The sequence below is a fragment of the Stegostoma tigrinum genome, chromosome 1, assembly GCF_030684315.1.
Source record: "Stegostoma tigrinum isolate sSteTig4 chromosome 1, sSteTig4.hap1, whole genome shotgun sequence".
NCBI lineage: Eukaryota > Metazoa > Chordata > Chondrichthyes > Orectolobiformes > Stegostomatidae > Stegostoma > Stegostoma tigrinum.
The window spans coordinates 124,829,913-124,848,851 of record NC_081354.1 but is presented as its reverse complement, the minus strand read 5'-3'; the positions used below and the strand labels follow the sequence as shown (position 1 = coordinate 124,848,851).

Here is an 18,939-nt window from a genome sequence, read left to right as displayed (position 1 = left end):
AAAATGCAAAAAAGTAGATAGATTTGTTCAAATTTATCCTATTTATCCATATACACATTACCCTCTGCATGAAAAACCTGACCCTCTGGTCCCTTTTAAATCTTTCATCTCTTGCCTTAAACCCAAGCCCTGTAGTTTTGGACTCCCAAAAGTTGGGGGGGCTAGGGAAGAGATTGCTGGGCCCCTAGCAAAGACATCTTATCAACAGCTACAAGTGAGGTGACGAAGATGGGAGGGTAGTTAACTTTGCGCCTTTACTTAAGAAGGCTGCAAGTAAAAACAACAGAATCACAGATCGGTAAGCCTGGCATCCGGGGTGGGTAAGTTGTTGGAGGGGATTCTGAGAGACAGGACCTAACTGCATTTGGAAAGGCAATTACTATTAGGGATAGTCAGCATGACATTGTGCGTGGAAAATCTTGTCTCACAAACTTCAACTTCTTTTTTGAAGATGTGACCAAAAAACAAACAGAAATGCAGAGCAGGAGATCTTGTCTACATGGACTTTAGCAAGGCCTTTGACACGGTTCCTCATGGCAGTTTGATTAATAAGGTTAGATCACATGGAGGTGTGAGGTGCAGAGAGGGCTTTAGCTAGCCAACTGGATACAAAATTCCATGTTTGGAGTACTGCATGCAATTCTGGTTGCCAGGAGGTGCTGGATAAGCTGAGACCATGTTCCCTGCAGCCTAGGAGGCTGAGGGTGACCTTATAGACGTTTCTCAAATCACGAGCGAAATGAATAGGGTGAATAGTCAAGGTCTTTTTCCCTAGGGTAGGGGAGTCCAAAACTACAGGGCTTAGGTTTAAGGCAAGAGATGAAAGATTTAAAGGGACCAGAGGGTCAGGTTTTTCATGCAGAGGGTGATGTGTATATGGAATGAGCTGCCAGACGAAGGGGTAGAGGCGAGTACAATTACAACACTTAAGACATTTGGACAGGTACATGGATAGGTAAAAGGTTTAGATAGATATGGGCCAAATGTAGGAAAGTAGGACTAATTCAACCTAGGAAACCTGGTCAGCATGGATGAGTTAGGCTTAAGGGTCTGTTTCTGTGCTGTATGACTCAAATATTTAAGGGAATCAAGGGTTATGGAGAAATGGCAGGAAGGTGGTTTGAGGATCATCAGATCAGCTGTGATCTCAGTGAATGGCAGAGCAGACCCAACAAGCTAAATACCTATATTTATGCTTCAACTGTTCTGATTTTGTAAGCCACTTAGTTGAACAGCTATTATGAAAGGGCAAGAATTGCTGACCTTGTCAGCAAAGTTCACATCCACAGAAAGTAATCAAGTTTAATAACAAATTAAGATCAGAAATAAACCTGAAGTATTATTTTCCTATAATATGCATGATTGCTTGTCCTCTACATAAACAGACACAATATTGCTTTGCAGCATCTCTTAAGTGGTGCCCTAAAGCCATTAGTTATGCACCCATGGATGAAAAATCATACCTGAATGAGGTTTCCAGTGCTAGGTGACCATTCGACAACCCTACTGTTCGCAGGGTCTGGAACATTAGGCCAAATATATTTTTTAATCCTGTGAGGGAAAGACATTTGCGATATTAAATTAGTGTTTTTTTTCCCCCTATAGTATTGTTCACCAAGTTGGAGGTTGTGTAATCTTTTCCTCTGTACATTTGTTAAAAATCAGCATATTTGAATGTGTTATGACATATTTGTGGCTACCACATTCTGAAGTGAAATTGGAATCTGGGCCTTTCAGCCAAGAAGTATTATGCCCTTTAAGTATGCGTTATTGGGCAAGGAAGGACACTTTCAACCTTCAAGAATTCCTCTTGTCTTTAGCCACGCAGGAATCCTTTGTGCCACTTTCACTCCTTGACTTTTTGCACATGTAGCATTTTTAATGATATGGGACTACTTCATACATTCTTTAAATTTCATTGACTCTATTTGGAGTTTACAAATGCTCTTATTTTGAAATCAATTACGGGTTCTGGATTTCACTTCATGCAGGCTATGGAGAGCAGAGTCAGAATTAGGAAAGAATAGGCAATCTGCAGCTCGGATTTGGTAAGGGCTGAACAGGCAGCACTCGAGAACTCTATCCAGGTTAAAAAGCTACAAAACAACATTAATACTGGGATCTTTAAATTTTAATAAAAAGCAAGGTCTCATTCTAGTTTTAATCCCATCCACAGTCTTGTCTCTCCCTCTCGAGGACCATGCTTTCACTTGTCTGGGCCCCAAGCTTTGAAATATACTGCTTTCACTTATTTACCCATGTATCTCACTTTTCTCCCCCCTGCCACTTGAGACACTAAATTTTCTTACCTCTTTGACCACTTGACCCAAGATCTCCTTGTGGCTCAGTATTATAATTTGTTTTATATTGCTCTTCTGAAGAACCCTTGGATATTTAGATACAAGCTATTGGTGTCACACTTTTCAATAGAATAAAGCTTTAAGTTATAGTGTTAACCTAAAACAAAATATACTTACAGATGTCTTTTGTTGAAGCAGAAAAGTATAGTCACCACAGTGATCAAAAGAAAACTCAAGCAAATGGGCACTACAATTGCTTCAATTTCTCCTTTTGCTGCAAAAACAAAAAAGTTTTACAACAAATCAAAAATAATCTGCAATACAGATATACAAACATCAAATCATATGGAATCAGATCAGAAATAAATCATTTGGCTCCTTGACAATGCTCCACTATTCAGTAGGATCATGGCTAATCTGTTTATGTATATATATTCCCATCTGCCTGACAGTTAAACCACCTCTGACTTAGTCAATGATTCTGCCTCCACTGTCTTCTGAGGCAGAGTTTCCCAAAGTTCCACAATCCTAAGAAAAAATCCTCACCTCTGTCCTGAAGGGGTGACCCAAGATTTCAAAAGGTGCAACCCAGTTCTGGACTAACCCACAAAAAGAAAAATCCTAAGTCCTTATTCAGGAACTTACATATTGAAATCAAGTGAATATTTGAAACTCACATGGAAACAAATCCAAGATAATAAAGTGTGAAGCTGGATGAACACAGCAGGCCAAGGAGCATCCGGAAACAAATCCAGCTGGTCCAACCAAACCTCATAAGACAACCTGTTCATTCCAGCAACTCAACCTAACAAAAAACTTCTCTGAACTGCCTCCAATGCATTTACATTCTTCTTTAAATAAGGAGACCAAAATTGCACAGTATGGTACATGTGGTCTCACCAATGCCATATATAACTGAAGCATCTGTGCAACCGCTAAGGGCTTCACAATTTTAAAATATGAATTTTGAAACAAGAATACACACTTCACTTGAGTATTTTATGTTTTCTTAGAAGTGAATTTAATATTATCCCAAGAATGCAATATAAAATTAAACAGAACTACATTTACATTGTCCTGCACACATACAAAGTAGCCCAAGTACTGGGTGGTTTCTACACGATTGAAACAAGGGCATTTACTGCATGATACCACAATCTGATGTTTTGATTATTAAAAGGAACCAGCATTGCAAACCAGCACTAAGCGAAATCCCAAAAGACCGAGGAAGTACTTCACAAGGATCCTAGTTGGTTGAGCAGCACATAATTACCGATGGCTGCCCATGGTTAATGCAGCAGAACACAGATGACAGTAGTTACTGTGCTTGGGAATATATTTGCTTAATGTAATTTCACACGTAGAACAATGTAAACTGTAAATCTCTCTCTTTGTCAGGTGATATGATTAGCCTAAGTGGAAATACATTGAAATTGCTGAGGCAACCTTGAACTGCAAAAGATGCTATACTAGACAGCCAATTGCAATGCGATAACTTGGCACTGATGACCAACAGTAATCAGGATGCACTCCATGTTTAAACTGTATAAGACATTCTGAAGCCGCGTGTGCCTTATCGCTCAGGAGAAATGAAGCTGTACTGAAAACAAAAGGTCACCTGAAACCACACTGCGACTCAGACTCTCAATGGAAAAATGAGAGATCTAACACTGGTTGAATAAATTCTTCCTCCTTGTGCAGATTTAAGTGTCACTATGGCAATATTGTTCACATATAATAATAATTACCACATTGCAATATTACAGATTTGGATTTGCTTAAACTAAAAATTATGTCAAGTTGCCTGACCTAGAGCCAGAAAATAATGACAGTAAAGATAGGACCTCAGGGTGGGGTGCAGAAGGAACACAGCAGGTGGGAGAACTGATGGAGAAAATAGCAAGTGCTTGAAATTAAAGTTCGGGGGAAAATAAACTGTTGATCTTTGTAGGTTAATATTTATGACTTACTGTATTTAAATGGAAACTCTGTCTTAATCTAAACAGTCACAGAGTCAAACAGTATGGAAACAACTTGTCCATGCTGACCAAGTTTCCCAAAATAAAATTAGTCCCACTTGCCTACATTTGGCACATATCTCTCTAAACCGTTCCTATTCACGAACCTATTCAAATGTCTTTTAAAATGTTCTAACTGTACTTCTACCTATCATTTCCTGAGGCAGGTCATTCCACATACAAACCAACCTGAGAAAAATGTGCCCCACATGTCCCTTTTAAATTTTTCTCCTCTCACTTTAAAAATAAGCCCCCATATTTGAACTCTGTCACCCTAGGGAAAAGACCTTTGCTATTCATTGTATCTATCCCCCTCATGTTTTTAAAAAACTTTATATACAGAGGTCATCCCTCAACCTCCCACACTGCAGCGAGAAAAGTACCAGCCTGTTCAGCCTCTGCAAGAACTCAAGCCCTCCAGTCCCAGCACCAGCCTGGTAAGTCTTTTCTGAACCCTCAAGTTTAACACCATTTTTCCTGTAGCAGGGTGACCATAACTGTACACAGTACTCCAAGAGTGGCCTAACCAACATCCTGTACAACGTCAACATGACGCCCCAACTCCTATGCTCAGTGGTCAGAGCAATGAAAACAAGTGTGCTAAACACATTTCTTAACCACTCTGTCTGTGATGAAACTTTCAGAAGTATGTACCTGAACCTCTAAATCTCTGTTTGCTGCTTTTCTCTCAGAGCAGCAAACCAACCTCAGACCAGTAGTTCATTGGCTAGTTAAGGCAGCATTTAACCTGTTGGCTTTCATGGTTCAGACCACTGAGCACTGGAGTTGGGGCATCATGTGATGTTTTACAGGACATTGGTGAGGCTACTTTTGGAGTACTGTGTACAGCTCAGGTTTGGTTTCAACTCCTAGCTTGGGGTTTTTCTTCATCTGAGACTCATTGAAAAATTTGGATCTAAGCCCTTATCTACTATCTTACATTCAGAAAGGCAAATTAAACTCTACCTTTTGTGGAAGGTGAAAAACTGTCAGATTATATCTACCAAACAAACTAAGTTTGATGCCTGTGCCCTGATCAAAAAACAAATCAACTCAGGCTCTGACAAATAATTACAGAGGCAGGGACACTTAATAGATATCAGAATTTCAGTTACATTGCCTTCAGAATGCATGTTTGTACTGACATTTCAGCTACGGGAAGAATGGTCAATAAATGCCGGCATATCTTGCAATGCCTGAATTCTGGGAACGAATAAAAATATAAAAACTTAAAATTGCAGACAAGAATTGTTTCATTTACCTAATTATAACTCACCATAACTTAAAGTGGTGAAGTTAACTTCAGAACTATTTGTGCCTCCTTTCACTGTTGATGCCATGACACGGACCACATACAAAGTATTGCCTTTTAATGAAGTCAGCTCATGCTCTTGACACATTGCATCAACAACAATACTAAGACCTAGGAATTAGAAACAACTTGTGAAACTCCTTTCAAATTAAAAATCAAAAAAACTGAAGACCTGCACACAAAGCATAAAGACAATAGGTCAGAAAACAGTTATCAATTATTTTTTAAAAAATCCACAAATTTTACAAAAAACCATGATATGACGAGAGCGTTGAGGCATGTGTATAAGAGCAAGAAAGTATCCTTTTTATTTTTTAGTTTTATTTCCTTGCAATGCCATTCAACCTTTCTAGCCCAGGAATGGAATAATTGTGGAATCCGCACCTGTAAGGAGTAAACTGTTGTCAGAGATATTAGATCTTTAATTTTAAATTCAAAAAAACGTTTTTTTATTTGGAAGCTAAGTTTTGCTTTCTTTGTACCTTTTTTTAGAAAAAACACCAATTCAGCCTATTTACTTTTCCCATCATCTGTTGCTTCTCAAACTGCTTTAGTTAAAGGGAAAGACTTGGGTCTTATTATTCCCCATGCTTGATGTACCTAAATAGCAGCTTGCATTTTCAGCTATTTGCTTTGCGCTCATCTTGGAACAAAATGATGAGGGAAATATCTGACTAAGAGTCTGGTCAAGGAAATTCTGGACCAATATTTCCATTGGAAACTGCAGAGAACATTGCACCAGGGATGACATCAGTTACAACTGAGCAAGTTCCTGCTTTAATCAAACTTGTGTAAGGAACTCATATTAAAAAGATTTCTCTGCATCTCTCTGTAGCTGTAACACTATGTTCTGCATTTTGTTCTATTACCCTAATGTACTTATGCAAGGTATGATTTATCTGAACAGCATGCAAAACAATACTTTTTTTAAACTGTATTTCGATATGTGGCAGTAATGAATTAAATCATTATGGTATCAATGAGGACATTCAGCCCTTCATGTCCTTTCTGGTTGACTAACTAAAATCTTGCATATCATGCAGTTACTGTAGGATAAGACAGTGCCTTATAGTATGTAATTACTGTCTCAACACTTCACATTCATCTGTTCCCATGAGCTGATTGCATAATTGGTAAAGGTATAAAACAAATTATTCCTCTATCATATTTTAAGACACTCACTTTCTTTTTTCATTTAAACATCATGCAGAGGGGAAAGTTTTCAAACCAATGGTAATCAGTTAGCATTACAGCAGTTGCTAAACTGATTTTTAAAAATAATGATTGACTTTAAAAGCCTGATTATCAAAAGTTTTGCCTTAAAAATAATTCCAAGTCTTTCATTTTTACTTAAAAATGCCTCAATCCTAAGTTTTATGCTTTTGTAAAGTAAGCCTGTGATATTTCAATGCACATGTTAAAACAGGATTATTTTAATGGGTCAGAAGTAATACTGCAACAGGGACTTAGTGGAAAGGAAAAGTAACAGGTAAGCTTTTTATTGTTAGAAAGAATCCTCTAATAGTTTCTATAAAATTCCAGTTTTAAACAAACAAAATGTTTTGGTATAAGAAAATAATTTTAATAATTTAATTTTTAAAAAGGAACATCTCATTTTTAAAAATATCAATATACATCATGATTGAATACCAGCTAATAGGAATAAGCTATGAACGGATTTCAAAATAGACTGATCATGTTGCTGATTAATGAGCATGTTCCAGGTCATTACATCCTCATCCAATCCATTCCACTTTATTTGATTGTTTTGCAGCTGAGAAAGTTATGAAGAAATTCCATCAAGCAGTGTGTAGAAGAGCTTAAAAATTCTTATGTTTGCTGTGATATCATTTCACTTTGCTTGATTCTGTTACAGACTTGGCTCTGAGGTAGTATTATTTTCTCATTCAAAGGCTTGAAGACCAACACCAGGATCTTAGCACAAGGCTGACAAACCTGTGCTGAAATGAGGTGGGCTGTATTGGTGAAAGTAAGACGTTAATTTAAGTTCTGATTTACATAAAAATGTCCACTGACATTTAAATAGGATATAAGGATAATTCTGTTTTCTAACTAAACTTTATTGATAATCATCTAAACAAATTATATGCCCACATATCGCCATGCTTTTTGTGGGATCTTCCCATTTTTGTGGGATCTTCCCATATGCATAGCCTAAATAAACTACAAAGTGCACTTATAATCACAGATGAGTATATGAATTTGAAGTACTTTAAATGCAGAACATAATGTTATGAACACAAAAAAATTGCACAGATGTAGCTTTTAACATTTACAACCGAATCCTGCAGAAAATACCAAAATACTAAATACAAGTAAAATTAAAAATAATGCTGAAAGTTCAGTATTTCTGAAATGGCAATCTAGACCATTTCAGTTGAAGAGTCTTTCCAAAGCCATTGCATTGTAGACATTTCATTTAAAAGAAATGTGTGAATATTATCTTTTTGCTTACTTGTTTCATTTGCAGTGCAACTCCTATAAAATATGGTGTAATGTGTGATGAAACCACGTTGTTCCTTGACAGGAATTTCACTCCACATCAATTTGACTTCTTTTTTCCCCACATGTTTCAGATGAACTAAAGGACCACTTGCTGGACCTAAGAAATGGAAAGATCTCGCTTTTACCACAGCTTGTACAGTGTAAAATATTCAGGTTGTAAAAGCAATTCTATATTTTCAGGCATCTTCTTATCTAACCTTTCCTACTCCAATTATTCTGCGAAGTATGTCATCTATTAATAATCAGGTGCATTTCATTTTGTGCTTATCAGGGAAAGATCAGTATTAGTATTGCATACTGTGCCACTTTATAGGGAATCTAATGGCATGGGGGCAGTATTCCTATCTCTGGGCCAGAAAGTCTCAGTTCAAGTCCCACCTCTGAGAGAGCTGTGTCATTACATGTTTGACTAGGTTGCTTAAAGTACCTATAGCACTTTAGGCATCAGCTTTTCAAAGCTGCATACAGCACAAAAATACAAATGAATTCACACACACACACACGTAAACCTCAAAATCTCAAGCGTACTAAAATTATCAATAAATTTTTCACTTCACATTCTGAAGAAGTGTCAGTGGCAAGTTGACAATTTTGCCGACTAGGAATTGGGGTCAAACTAATTTTAAAGGATATTCTTGGTGTTATTTTTTAATATCAACCTGTTTAGATATGCTACTTCTGGAGCAGCTAGGACTTGAACCCTGGTTTCTGGCTCAGAGATAGGGACACTACCACTGGATCACAAAAGCTTCTAAATTAGGATTTTCTGGAAATTGACCAGCCTAACAATGAGGAATTCTTAAAGAATTGAACAGTTAGCTCCCAGTGATGCTAGTCAGAGTCATATAGCATAGAAACAGACCCTTTGGTCCAACTCATCCATGTCAAACATGTTCCCAAACTAAACTAGTCCCATTTCCCTGCGTATAGCATATATCTCTTCAAACCTTTCCTATTCATGTACTTATCCAAGTGTCTCTTAAATGTTGTGCCTGTACCTGCCTACACCATTTCCTCTAGCAGTTCATTCCACACAGAATTGTACAGTCACACAGCAGGGAAACAGACCCTTTGATCCAACTCGCCCATGCCAACCATGATCCCAAAGAAAACTAGTCCCATCCAACTGTGCCTGGCCCATATTCCTCTGAATCTTTCTTGTTCATGTACTTATCCATATGTCTTTTAAACCTTACATCTACCACTTTCTCTGGAAGTTCATTCCACACACGAACCTTCTGTGTAAAACAAATTGTCCCTCATGTCTTTAAAATCTCTCTCCTCTCACCTTAAAAATGTGCCCTCTAGTATTGAAATACCTCAACCCCGAGAAAAGACAACTACTGTTAACTCTATCGGTACCCCTCGTTATTTTATAAACTTCTATAAAGGTCACCCCTCAACCTGCTACACTTTCTCAGCCTATCCAGCCTATTTTTAGATCTCAAACCTGCCATTCCTGGCAACATCATGGTAAATCTTTTCTGAACCCTTCCCAACTTTATAAATCCTTCTTGTAGCTGTGTGACTAGAACTGCACATGGTACTCCAGAAGAAAACTCACCAACATCTGGTACAACCTCAACAGAACATGCCAACTCCTATACTCAAAATGGTATAAGCAGTGAAGGCAAACATGCTAAACATCTTAACCATCCAGTCTACCTGTGACACAAATTTCAAAGAATTATGCACCTGAACCACCAGCGCTGTTCTAAAACACTACCTAGTGAGATCCCTTCTGTAATATGTTCCATTAAATTTTAAGAAATTCTGATAGTATGTATTGAATATGTAGGTGAATTAATTATATATAAATACTGTACAAATGCATTTAATTACTTAAGCTATTTTCTATGAATACGCTCTGCATTTTATCATTATCATAACTAGTGCGTACGTACGATCCTGCTGCAGATATGCCAGTTTTGAACGTGGAGCTCCTGGTCGACCACTATACATAGGGTAGATAGTTATCTTGTAGCGCTTGAATGGCATTATATTATCTGTAGAAGCAATAAAATGATTTTCAATTGGAATTTGTACAATTTGAACAACTTTATAGCTATTCCTCATTTAGCACTCCTAACTGGTTTCGAAAAATAAATCTTGTTGTTAAGTCTTTCCTGTGAAAAAGCAAGTAACCTTACATTTCTGACCTGTAATTTTTTTTCGTACAAACCTAATGGCTGCTTTGATCAGCAACAGTGATTGGATGTAATAGAATTAATTCTACGTTTCTGTCCAAGTACCATTATTCCGATCACATGCTTATGAAAGTTATGAAATCCAGTAAAATAAAAGTACATTCGCAGAGTACTTTTTTTTGAAAAAGGAAGAATAACCTTAGTAAATGCATGGTGTAGAGGTTTCTAACCATTTTAAAATTCTAGCTGGACAACCAAACACCACTTGTACATAAATTTCCAATAAGCTCCTCTCAACCAGGAAGATGCCAATCCAGAAGTACAAATGTTGAAAATCACTCCCATGTTCTGGCACAAAATCATGGGACAAAAATCAAAATAAAAAAAACTTACAGGCAATCAAGCAAACCCTTTGTTCTACAAATGTTGATAGAAACGACAGAAATATGCACCTTTTAAAAAAACCTTGCTTGCAGCTTTTTTCACAGTTTTCCAGTAAAGGGGTTCAGAGCATGAATCTTTGATGGACTCTTCACACCATTCTATCACGTAGCCACTCACTGCAGAGCCAGGCGACTTCCACTCCACCATCAACTGACCAGCTTGAGGGTAGGTACTGACATTTTGTACGGGCAGAAATGCTGAAACAGAATAAACACATCTTGCATGGAGAGGAACAATTGCTCCCTTGAATTGAAAGCCACTTCTAAAGCTCTTATGGAAATTTTCCTGATTGTAAGTCATACATACTTCTGTTAATCTCGACTCACCCATAACATTCCAAAACCCAACTTTTGGGTTCAAGCTGTACTTCAGAGATTGGAATAAATATTCAAGGCTGACACCTGGGACTTACGTAACTTACGCTTGACTTTTCTTGATTGCATTCAGTGGCATCTCAGGGAACAATTTCCTAGTTTCCCCCACCCCGCCGAATTGACCCAATATTTCTTCCTCCCATTATCTGAAATTTGTAATTACTATCATCTTGAAACTACAGCTAGATCAAATAATGAACAGTTTTCAAAATTCTTTTGTGATATGCGTCACTGCAGGACCAGCATTTCTTGCCCGTAAGATGAAAATGAGCTGCATGCTTGAATCACTGCATTTCACAGGATACCTGGTCATTGCAAGAGCCCTCCTCACTTCAAAGAATGGAAGTCCAACATGTCCCAAACTCCTTTCCCCGCACCCGCACCCCCCCCCAACTCCACCCACTTCCTCCAAGTGAAAATTGTTGCTGTGAAATGTTTTAACTCCAGCCTTTGGTTTCTCTTCCAAAAGTCTTACCACACCATAGGGCTACTCTTATTAGCAAGGGGGCAAGGTGGTGGTTTAACCCAAGAATCAACATGTCTCAGCTGAGGAGAGAGAGGGCTTGAGAAAAAGGGTTCTTCATGGTAACCTCAGTCAGTGCAGTAACTGAACCCACGCTATTGGCATTATTCTAAATCACCAAACAGCCATTCAACCAACTAAGTTATCTCATCCCCTATTCCTGTTGTACATTTTTTGAAAGCAACCAGTTGAATACATTTAGTTGCAAGTAGGGCAAAGTATCTTGAAATTTGACTTGAGTGCTTTCACTATAAGGGAACAAGATTTCATACAGCTTGAAAGTCTTGGAAGATTTTCCCTGTTCTGCTTAGTATTCCTCAGGAGATCTAGTGGGTGATAATTTCTCAGCAGTACAAATATGTAGAAGGGATGGATTTGAAAGAATGAATGGTCTATTTTCACATACTATTTTGTATTATATTAGAAATCTTACCTGATTCTGTTACTGCTGGCAGTATTAAAATTTCATTAGGAGAGTCACCAGCTGAGTTGCTGGCTCCAAGTGTGATTTCATACTCCCCATCAGAAAGGGTAATATTATATTCCAGTTTCTTTGTTTCAATCTTTTTGATGTTCGTGGAACTTTTTTTCTTAATTGTCATTTTGTACTTCACGATAATCCCATTAGCATCTGACTTTTCTAGTTCCTGCAATTTGAAAACTAAAGTTTAAAATCCTTCTAAACTATGTGGAAATTGAGGACTGGACAAAGCGATTTTTAAAGATATTTGTACAAAAGGCCAGACTAAAGACATAAACATCAACTTTGGCATAATTTAGCTGATATCAAATCACTTACAATGAACAAATGCAGTCTCTTTTATTTTTGCATTTTCAGGCTTCAAATGTGTGCCGTTTCAGAAGAGTGATTTTTAAAAGAAAGACTCACAGCGAATTTAATTCATAGCAAGATAATAGTAAAATATAATCCAAGACATTCTGAAGTGTAACATTACTTTTTGAGCAAGAATTCCTTCATGTTTTTCCCAGCATGTTGGAAAATGATCTCACTCCAAACATTTCCCCCCAACAAAGTACATTCCTTGTTCCACAAGAATAACAGAATCTGTTCAGTCTGCTAGATCGGGTAAAATAACAGTATGTCATTTGAAGAGACACACGTGAAGGGAGTCAGAACTATTAAAATGCATTAGATTACATCCTAATTTTAGATACTATTCCTGATACACCACTGATGTTTAACATCGTCCTGTAATTTGATCTCATCTCACCAAAGAACTTTAGGATTGTTGTAGAAACCAGTACAGAAGCGTTCCCCACTTTTAGCCACTGCTGGCTCACTATAAAACTGACGAATCCCATTCCACTGTTCATTATTTCTGTCAAATGAAATCATTCGTTGTCTCAGTTTCTATCATTCTTGTCGATATTGAAATTCCAGGCTGTTATCACTCACTGCATATTCTTCCATACATGCCTTCCTGCATCACTTGCCCATAACACTTACTCTGTGGACCTTAAGCCGTCATGTACCATCAGATATTTGCCACAGCTTTTCTAACATGATGTAGCTAATATCTGAATTCTGGAACAATTTTCCTCCATCTGCCCTCATGAATCCTTATCCTTCCTTAGCTGTGGGGATTACAACTGGATGTATTTCAGCAGTTGTGGTCTAACCAGATTCACCACAACTTTTGTTAACCCAAAAATCTGTGGATGTTGTAAAATCAGGAACAAAAATCAGAAGTTGCTGGAAAAGCTCAGGAGGTCTGGCAGCATCTGTGAAGAAAAATCAGAGTCAACGTTTCAGGTCCAGTGACCCTTTCTCAGAAATGGTTCACTCCGGTTTTTCTTCACAGATGCTGCCAGACCTATTGAGCTTTTCCAGCAACTTGTTTTTGTTCACCATAACTTCTACTTTTATACTCAGTATCTCTATTTATGAGGCACAATATTCCAAATGATTTGCTAATTGCTCTCAACATTTCCTGCCTTGAGGTTCCTTTGTCTCTGACCACAATAGGACAGTGTCATTAAGCTTTTATTGCCTCTTTCACCCTCTGCCAAAATATAGCCTTACACAGTCCTTATTAAATTCCATTTTCCACCTAATTATTCTGCAAGCACATCCACTGGGCCACTTCCTATTGCATTCAGTTGCTATATTCCTAAAATGTCAGCTACACCACAAGGTTTGGCATCAAAATCTAGCAAATTTTACCCCTCTATTCCAATGTCCAAAGTCATTTACACGTTTAAAAAAGCAACAATCCAAGCACCGCACCATGGGAACCATCACGCTCCTCCAGTCTGAAAAACTTAAGGAAATGCAGTTTAAACAACTGACTGAATAAGAAGAGGTAGATATTTGTGCCATAACAGAAAATTCTCAAATTCCATTTCGTTTCACGAGGTTATTTGGAATTAATCCTTTTAAAGAACAAAAAATTTAGCAATATTTATTTTTATAATCTTATTCTCAGAGGACAAATGGTCCCTGTATAATTCACTAAGACAGATAAATTAGAAATAAAGTGTATGACAGCTGAAATCTAATTACATAGCAACTTAATTTTTGCAACATTGATATACACAACCATGACTAAATCAGCAGAGTACAATATATAAAAAAGTAATGTTTTATGTGCTGTACAACCATTGGCCAATCTTAAACATGTCTTTCAGTCAAAGGCATTATATGGATAATATTGCAAAGTTGGCTAGAGGCACTTGTGGATTGGGAGGCAAGTAATTAGAACCCGTCATTTGTAAAATGCTAGAGATGAAAGCATTGTGTGGTCCCTTTAAAATACTGTTTTTTCTATGCTTAGAGATTTAAAAAAGAATATTTGTGAGCAGCAGCTTGAAAGTTTGCAAGTACATATAGAGAGCTCCTGAATTGAAACATTTGTATTAAAAGGCCGTACAGTTAGCAGACCAGGACAACAGGGTTTTGAATTTAGCCAATCAATTTGAACTAGGCACTTAGATACCAAAAACTAATGCAATTTAAATTTGATGGCTTTGACAACATAGGACCAATTCTACTGAATGAAATTGATATGTCATCAAGGGCATTAAAGAAAGGGGCAGTTGGATAAAGACAGGAAAGCTAGCTGCCATCTACCAGAGTTTAACAGTCATCAGCTCTCAAGAGAATCACTGGCTCTCAGACCCCCACGTCTTATAGAAATCACCATCTACAGAACAAAAGGTAACCATGGCACAACTAGTAAACATTCCTGACGGAAGAATCAATGGAGAAGGGCCTCCTGATAGAAGAATTCACCAAGAGAGCAAACAGCATTTCAGAAGACACATAACTTGGCTATAATTTCAAGAGACTAAATTCTATTTTCTTTAATACAAGTGGGACATGTATTTATTGGATCAGCATTCCATTAGAATGTTGATTTAGTCAGGAATAGTTAGTAGTTTGAAGGGGTTTATTCAGTTTGTTAATAGTTTAGTAAATTGTTCACTGTTAGAGTTAGATAAATAAATTGTGACTTGCTGACTATAAAGCAAGGGTGTCAGGGATTTATTTTATTTAACGACTAAAAGTTGCAGTAAAGGCAGGTTACACCACTTTTCACATTCCTTTAATAGATTATGGGCCAAGGTGCACCTCTAGGTATTTCAGTTTTAGTTCTCAGATGCGGGTCAACCTCTACTTTATAACAATAAATACTTTAATAGAATGCTGTTTTCCTGAGTGCAGGGCCTGCAGACGAGGGTAACAGAGGGTCAGAAGCAAGGGTAGGGTTATTGCTCAGTTGCCATGCCCCTGCACTAGTTCTATTCTCTTAACTGTGCACACATTAGCACGGACTGTCAGACTCTCCCATCTCCTACACAACCAAAGGCCTGCAATATGAAATAACTGGACAGACCCACTTTTTCACCTGCACCCGAAATAATTGTTGCCCTAAAAGGCTATGGTCCTTAAAATAATTATTAATTAACCTCAAGCGTTTTTATGGCTACATGACAAGGCGGCAGAGTTTGGGCCTGCCCAGACCTTAATATGGACAACCATGGAAAGGTTACTCATCGGTTACCATCCACAACATTAAGTTCCCTTCCTGCCTTCATGTCTGCTGTCTCTGGCCCTCAAAAAGATTCACCTTCAGGTTAACTGAATTTACTCACGAATTCTTATTGAACTGGCCATAGCTTGAATTCCAAGACCCCTTGTTATGCAACACCAAGTTCCACTTGTTCTCCAAATGTAAAAGCAAAATACAATAAGTGATAATTGAAAGTCAGAATTACTGCTAAGATAGATAGATTCCTGTTCAGGAGGGGAAATCGAAGGTTATGGAGAAAGGCGGATGAGAGAGTATCAGATCAGCCATAAACCTATTAAACACAAGAGAAAGTTTGGGAGGCTGGATGGCTGACTCTTGTCTCTATTTCTGATTGTTTTTCTTGCCCTCTTTCTGTTATAAGACACAGATCAGGTACAGTTTGCATAGAAACATACTTAATCTTTAAAAGGATGATGATTTTTCATGAGTACTGAAAAATAGAGATTCAAGGGTGTTTTTTTTAAGGCAGTGGAAGAGAGAAGGGCAGGAGTAACAAAGAAGAAGATAGCATGACATCCAAGGAAGATCAAATAACCAAAGTTTATGATGCAACAGGCAACATCAGCATCCAAAACAAGGCACATATTGGAATATCTTAGTTCTTATTCTGCCTGTCCTCTGTTGAATATTAGATATTATCAGAATGGTCCAATTTGCAGCACCATTTAATCCTAATTGGGCACTGAACAAGCTAGGAATGAGAAACACACACAGTCAGCCATATTCACAAATAAAACATCAGCCAATTTGGTTTAAGGAACATTTCCTCTATATTTGTCATTAGGTACTTGTAGACTTAAGGCATACATCTTAACATAGAAAATAAATCAATCAGAAGACAAAGTTACCTTCCACATGATACAGATCCTTCTCTTTGAAGAATCCAGATTTTCTACTGTTCTCCAAATGGGTGGACCTCGGAATGGCTCTGGTAATAAAAATGTTGGCGATAAATTTTTTATGCAATGAAAATAAACGGGGAATAATTCAACACAGTATTTAGAAGTATCATTGTACAAATGTACTTCTTGAGCATCATGGTTTCATGTCAACAGTTTTAATCTACTGGAGTTCTTTGAGAAAGTAACATGTGCTTTGATACAGGAGAACCAGTGTATGTTGAGTACAGACTTGCAAAAGGCATTGGATAAACTGCCACATCAAAATGTTACTTCAGAAAATAAAAGCTCATGATTTCAGGGCTAGCATATTGGTACACGTAGAATTTTGGTATGCTAACACTAAGCAGAGGCAGGCATAAATGGGTGTTTTCCTGTTTGGCAAGGTGCAACAAGTGTTGTCACAGGGATTGGCCCTGGAATCTCAACTATTTACCATTTGTACAAATAATATGGAAGAAAGGATGGAGGGTATGGTCACCAAATTTTTTTGATGACACAAAGCTAAGCAGAAAAGTAAATTATGAAGTTTACAAAAAGCAGGCAAAATAAAAAAGAGATATTGTTATCCACTCACTTTAACCATCAAGCAAATGGAAATACAATGTAAAAATTGTAAAATTGTATGGATGAACAGAATGTGAAATTGTACCATTGCAGACAACAAAAGGACTTGGGCAGGAAGGAAGATTTTGTTCAGCAGATGAATACAAGGCTGAAAAAACACCACAACATTGTGCAGGAGGCTTTAGATTTCTGAGGTACTGGGAAATTGGCAAGCTAGTTGGACTACACTTGAACAGGGCTGGTCCTAAGTATCCCAAGTAGGCGATAATGCTTTGCATCTGTTTTTAAATCAAGGGGGTTGATACTACCCAGGCTATGGTGATAGAAGAAAGCTCTGACATTAGAAAGGTTCAACAGTGATAATGAGGAGGTATTAGATAGGCAATCAATACCCAAAACCGACAACTCACTAAGAACACAAACATATCCAAGGACATTGAAGGAATACACTGTGTGAAAAATTAGAAAGAGTGAAATATCTAGGGGCACTATCCATAATGTAACAATCTTCCCTAGATTCAGAGGAGATTTGAGCAAATTGGAGGAATGCAAACATGTCCTTGTTCAAAACAATTTGTAAGGATAAGCCAGCAATTATAGATCAAGTCAGTTTAACTTCAGTGGTGGGGAGGCCTATAGAGAAAGAAAGAATTCATCTAAGAACTGGTGGCCACATGGGGGAAAAAAGTGTTTAGGAACTGCTAACATGCATTTTTGAAGGGAATGTTGCTTTTGACTAACTGGTTGCTTTCTGAAGAGGTACAAGCATATGAGCAAGGAGCAATAGTGGGGCACTTGAACCTTAAGAGCTGCTTTAAGAACATGGCTGACTTGACTTTAACCTCAACTCTACATTTCTGCATAGCCAGAGCCTGATAATCTTTCATCCCCTTGGTAATCAAGAACTTATCTACCTCTGCCTTAAAAATATTTAAAGTTTCTGTATCCACTGCCTTTTAAAGAAGTGAATTTCACAGATTACACAAACCACTGATGCAGTTCCTAAAGTCTACAAAATTAAGCAATCATTTGATTGAAGTTTTGTATAAAAATTAAGGGGAACTGAGAGTAGATGGAAACCATCTCCACTGGTTGGGACATAACCTAAAATGATTTCAGCCAGACCTCTCAGATGTGAAATTAACAAAAGTGTATAAAGCAAGGGCTACAGACATTTGCAACTCTGTTCCACAAACTCCAAGTGATGGCAGATCAATCTGGAAGTTAAGTGACATCAATTGCACCTTGTTCTAATGATGCAATGCCAAAAGACGACTTTTAAAATAAAATAGTTTAAGGCATAAGCACATTGCTGGCAAGACCATAGAGTTTGCTCTTCCTAAATGCTTGGTAAGGTTGTGGTGAGCCTCCATCTTGAACTGCATCAGTCCTTGCAACTTGGTACACCAGAGTGCAATTAATGAGGGCGTTCAAGGAATTTGACCTCATGACAGTTAAGTCGGAATGCTTGTGACTTTATGGAGGGAGGGACACTGCAGGTGATGATTTTCCTATGCATCTGTTACCATTGGAAGGACAAGGCCAGAGTTTGAAGATTAGAAAGACATTGAAGGGGAGTTGCTGCTGCATATCTTATACATGGAATGGCGACTCAGTGGTTAGCACTGCTGCCTCAGTGCTCCATGCAGACAATCACCTTCTCCTCAAGAGTATGTGGGTTTCATCTCAATTCAGAAACATGCAGATCGTTGGATTAGCCATGGGAAATGCAGAGGGTGGGTCTGGGTGGGATGGGCTGAATGGCCTGCTTCCA

General features: G+C 37.8%; 1 protein-coding gene across 2 annotated transcripts in view; it reads right to left on the bottom strand.

Moving 5' to 3' along the window:
- Positions 1 to 18,939, bottom strand: part of il6st (interleukin 6 cytokine family signal transduce) — a 97,501-nt gene that overhangs the window by 12,083 nt on the left and 66,479 nt on the right. For both annotated transcript variants that reach the window (XM_048537855.2, XM_048537844.2), the window contains exons 8-15: positions 16,548 to 16,627; positions 12,078 to 12,291; positions 10,756 to 10,944; positions 10,061 to 10,162; positions 8,107 to 8,253; positions 5,595 to 5,741; positions 2,478 to 2,574; positions 1,464 to 1,551 (exon numbers count right to left, since the gene is read on the bottom strand). In XM_048537855.2, coding sequence (XP_048393812.1) covers positions 1,464 to 1,551; positions 2,478 to 2,574; positions 5,595 to 5,741; positions 8,107 to 8,253; positions 10,061 to 10,162; positions 10,756 to 10,944; positions 12,078 to 12,291; positions 16,548 to 16,627 — 1,064 coding nt within the window. The remainder of the gene's footprint in view (positions 1 to 1,463; positions 1,552 to 2,477; positions 2,575 to 5,594; positions 5,742 to 8,106; positions 8,254 to 10,060; positions 10,163 to 10,755; positions 10,945 to 12,077; positions 12,292 to 16,547; positions 16,628 to 18,939) is intronic.